Source organism: Eurypyga helias, unplaced genomic scaffold (genome assembly GCF_000690775.1).
Source record: "Eurypyga helias isolate BGI_N326 unplaced genomic scaffold, ASM69077v1 scaffold14541, whole genome shotgun sequence".
Lineage (NCBI taxonomy): Eukaryota > Metazoa > Chordata > Aves > Eurypygiformes > Eurypygidae > Eurypyga > Eurypyga helias.
In genome coordinates this window covers 4146-7762 of record NW_010232906.1, presented here as the reverse complement: position 1 = coordinate 7762, position 3617 = coordinate 4146, and the positions used below count along the sequence as shown (strand labels likewise).

Sequence of the window (3617 nt, the reverse complement as noted above, 5' to 3'; positions counted from 1 at the left end):
CAGAACTGTGACATCCTTGGAAAAACTGAAACATGGTGAGACAGCTCACACAACTGGAGCTCTCCAGTGAATGAAGGGCTCATTAGTGAAGACAGGGAACATGAGGAGGAGAGTTTTTCTCTATGTGAAGAAATAGCTTGAATGCATGGAGCCCTTCTATACTGTGGACAATATGCTGGTTGAGAGCTTGTGGGTCATAGAGGGTATGAAGGGTGCCATAGTGCTGAGAATTTGTTACAGGTCTACTTTCTCACCCTGATCAGTTGACAGTCTCCTTTAAACAGCTTAAGGAAGGCCACATGGTAAACAAGAAACTTGGGACTGAGCTGCAACACAAAAAAAGAGTAGTAGTATACAGAAGGTGGAAACAAAAACAGACTACAAAGGGAGAATTTAAAAACACTGCACCAGGAGTTAGGAAAGCAAAATTCAGTTTGAGTTCAAACTGGCAAAGGGAGATTTAGAGCAATAAGAAGAGCTTCTACAGCTGCAGGAACAATAAAAAACAAAGAAGCAAAATGTAGGCCTGTAGTTGGTGGTCTAGTGACAGGGGATACAGAAGCCCAATACTGCCTTTGCCTTTGTCTTCACAAGGAAGACCCACAAGTCTCTGTGCCCAGAGGCAGGCGTCAAGGAAGAGAAGAACTACGCGTAGTGAGAGAAGATAGAGTTTGTGTCTGCAAACTTGTGGGGGCACAACCTCATGAATCCAGAATAATCCTGTACAGAATTCGACAACTGACTACCTGCTACATGCAATAAAGAAAGTTGTTGTGAGACTGCACCACCTAAGGTCATCAAGGTTTCAGAGAGATATATTCCAGATGGAACCATAACAGAAATGTTTATTCAAAGTGTTGTAACTCAGCTTTTTATGAATAAAAATATTGCAGGTTTACCATAACAAATTATTTACTCTAAACTTTCCTTTTTTGGTTCTTGTCTGTACTTGTATCCAGTTACTCTTATTCCTTTGATTCATCCTCCTTATCCTCTAAACCAGTAGTTCCTGTGAAGGCAAAGGAAGGACAAGACACAGTGATGCATTATGTTATAAAATGCTGGAAACTAATCCTAGTAACATCAAGCATAATTCTAGGACTATGCTGTCTACCTCAGTCCTCCTTCCACACTGCTTTTCACTGCCAATACTCAAATGTAACTGTTACACATTGTTTTTCAGCTGCCAGACAGACTCAGTACACACATATTGACTGCCAGTCAGCCCATATGTAACTCTGGAATAGCCAAAGAATGTCTCCTATTTAGACGGTATCATAAGAAGCATGGAGCAAGAAGGATGGAAATCCTGTGTGGGAAATACATGATGGTAATGGGATAGAGAATACAAGGCTGCAAGAAAACAGATTTTGTTACATCTGCTCTTCACCCTATGTGTATTTTCTTCAAATAATTTCCTCTTATCATAACTTAATCTTGCTAAATATAAAGACGGGGGAACAATAGGCTGCCTAATTAATTATGAATGTAGACCTATGCTGAAAAAATGCATAAAATCATCCAACTCTTTGATTCCAGAAATAAGGAAATGGAATGAACTATGAGGACATCTATCACATTCATATGTTTTCATTCACTGGTATCTGCATCTATGCTGTCTCTGACAGATACTTGGGTTCATTTGTTCTTAAAACCACAAAAAACCCCATGGGTATACTAGAACTGCTTCACTGTGGTAGGCCAGAGAATTTATTAAAATCAAGTTCAGTTGAAATGGTTATTTGAGCCCAGGAGACTGAGACAAACCAGGCTCAAGGTTTGCCAAATCCAAAGCAAAGCTATGCAGGAAACCCAATGAGATTTTTGCTGGATCTGATCCAAGCCCAGGGATCCTGCAAGATGTCAGTTCTACACACCAGATTAGCCAGCTGGCTAGTCTGCCCTGAAGCAGGAGAGCACCTTCTGATGTGATGGGTAAAACATGAGAGCAAATAAACTACAAAAATTCCAAGAGCTGGCCTAAATGTTTAGTGTGTACCTCCAGGCACCTTCACATGATTTAATAGTCTTTCTGATCCCTATGGGTAGTGCTTTGCTTTGATTTATTGTAAAATGGACTGATTACAAATGGACACGTTTACCCTTTGTTTTCATACAACAGATATGTAAGCTTGTAAATGTTAACAATAAGTACAAGCAACACAATTGGGTGGAGGTCTGTAGGCTAAACATGAGTAAACACAGGTGCATCCTTTTGTCATTAGTCAGAAATTTTATGTTTAAAACAGGCTTCTGAACTGAGCGGAAGAAAATGTGAGCACCTTGAGCACCTGAATTCCAAATCTCTTCAGTTTGTAGGAAAACAAATCAGCCAGAGACTGTTCAAACCATAATGCATAACAATACATAAAGGTTTGTTTCTTCAGATTTGTTTTGCCTGCTTTTTAACTTCAGTGGAGAGAATCAGAATACATAGTTCCATTCATGAGAGAAAAGTGAAGGGCTCAAAACTCCCTGAATTTCCCTGGAATCGTCTCTCTCTTTTTTGTACAAGAAACATTTGCAAATGCAATCACTTACAAACTCAGCTCTGCAAGTGCTGTCAGCTGCACATGCATCGATAATGCTGCACAGAAGCGTCACTTCTAACTTGTGTTGTTACAGGATATGAACTTGACTACTCAAGGCCAGTTTACACCTGTAGAGGACTACCCCCTCCTCCTTTCCCCCTGCCCCTGGTAGAGATTCCCATGGTCTCTTCAGCTTGATAACAGGCCTCTCAGGAGCAGCATGACTTCAGCTGGTTGACATACATAATTTCAAACCCTAATGGCTAATTGAAGAATGAGCATGAATGCCCCATTCCTCACCTTGATCCTCCTGTTCTTGATTTTCTTCTTCCTCTCTGCTTCCCTCATCTTCTTCTCCTGCCTCCCTTGCTGGGCTAAAAACTTCACTGGATACTTCATGAAGGGAAGGTTCATCATCCCTACCCTCAGCAGACTCATCAGTGACTGAAACATGAGACATTAGAAGTATCAAAGAAAATTAATTTTACAAATTTGCACTCAGCCATAGTTTTCTGCTGAAGTCTGCAGACTTTACTCTCATGAGAAATCCCACAAAGGCTTCTGAAACTGTTTATAATCAAGTTTATATAACAGGCCATGATACAGACTAAAATGATTCACAGGCCTCCCAAGACAGTTGTATCTCATTATGCTATGTGAGATAAAACAGACGTGTATATATTGTACAGAAGTTCCTGACATTCAGTATGTGGTAAATTATAAGGAAAAAAAAAACTGAAAGACCACACACACCACGTGCTATTGAACCTAAAATACATGGTTTCAGGGGAGTTTCCAGCTTTCTAGCAGAACAAACCTGCAATTGATGGTATTTTCTCCTCTTCAGTTGCTGCTGCTCAGATAAAACAGACGTGTATATATTGTACAGAAGTTCCTGACATTCAGTATGTGGTAAATTATAAGGAAAAAAAAAACTGAAAGACCACACACACCACGTGCTATTGAACCTAAAATACATGGTTTCAGGGGAGTTTCCAGCTTTCTAGCAGAACAAACCTGCAATTGATGGTATTTTCTCCTCTTCAGTTGCTGCTGCTCTCTCTTCCTCTGTGGCAGCGGCAGCCG

The 3617-nt window shown here is 40.4% G+C and overlaps 1 protein-coding gene across 1 annotated transcript in view; it reads right to left on the bottom strand.

Moving 5' to 3' along the window:
* Positions 1-965: 965 nt before the first annotated feature.
* Positions 966-3617, bottom strand: part of RSPH1 (radial spoke head 1 homolog (Chlamydomonas)) — a 6758-nt gene continuing 4106 nt past the window's right edge. Inside the window, exons 7-9 of the mRNA XM_010161557.1 lie at positions 3549-3617; positions 2832-2975; positions 966-1009 (exon numbers count right to left, since the gene is read on the bottom strand). The exon at positions 3549-3617 is cut by the window's right edge and continues 157 nt beyond it. Of these exons, the coding sequence (XP_010159859.1) occupies positions 966-1009; positions 2832-2975; positions 3549-3617 (257 nt within the window). The remainder of the gene's footprint in view (positions 1010-2831; positions 2976-3548) is intronic.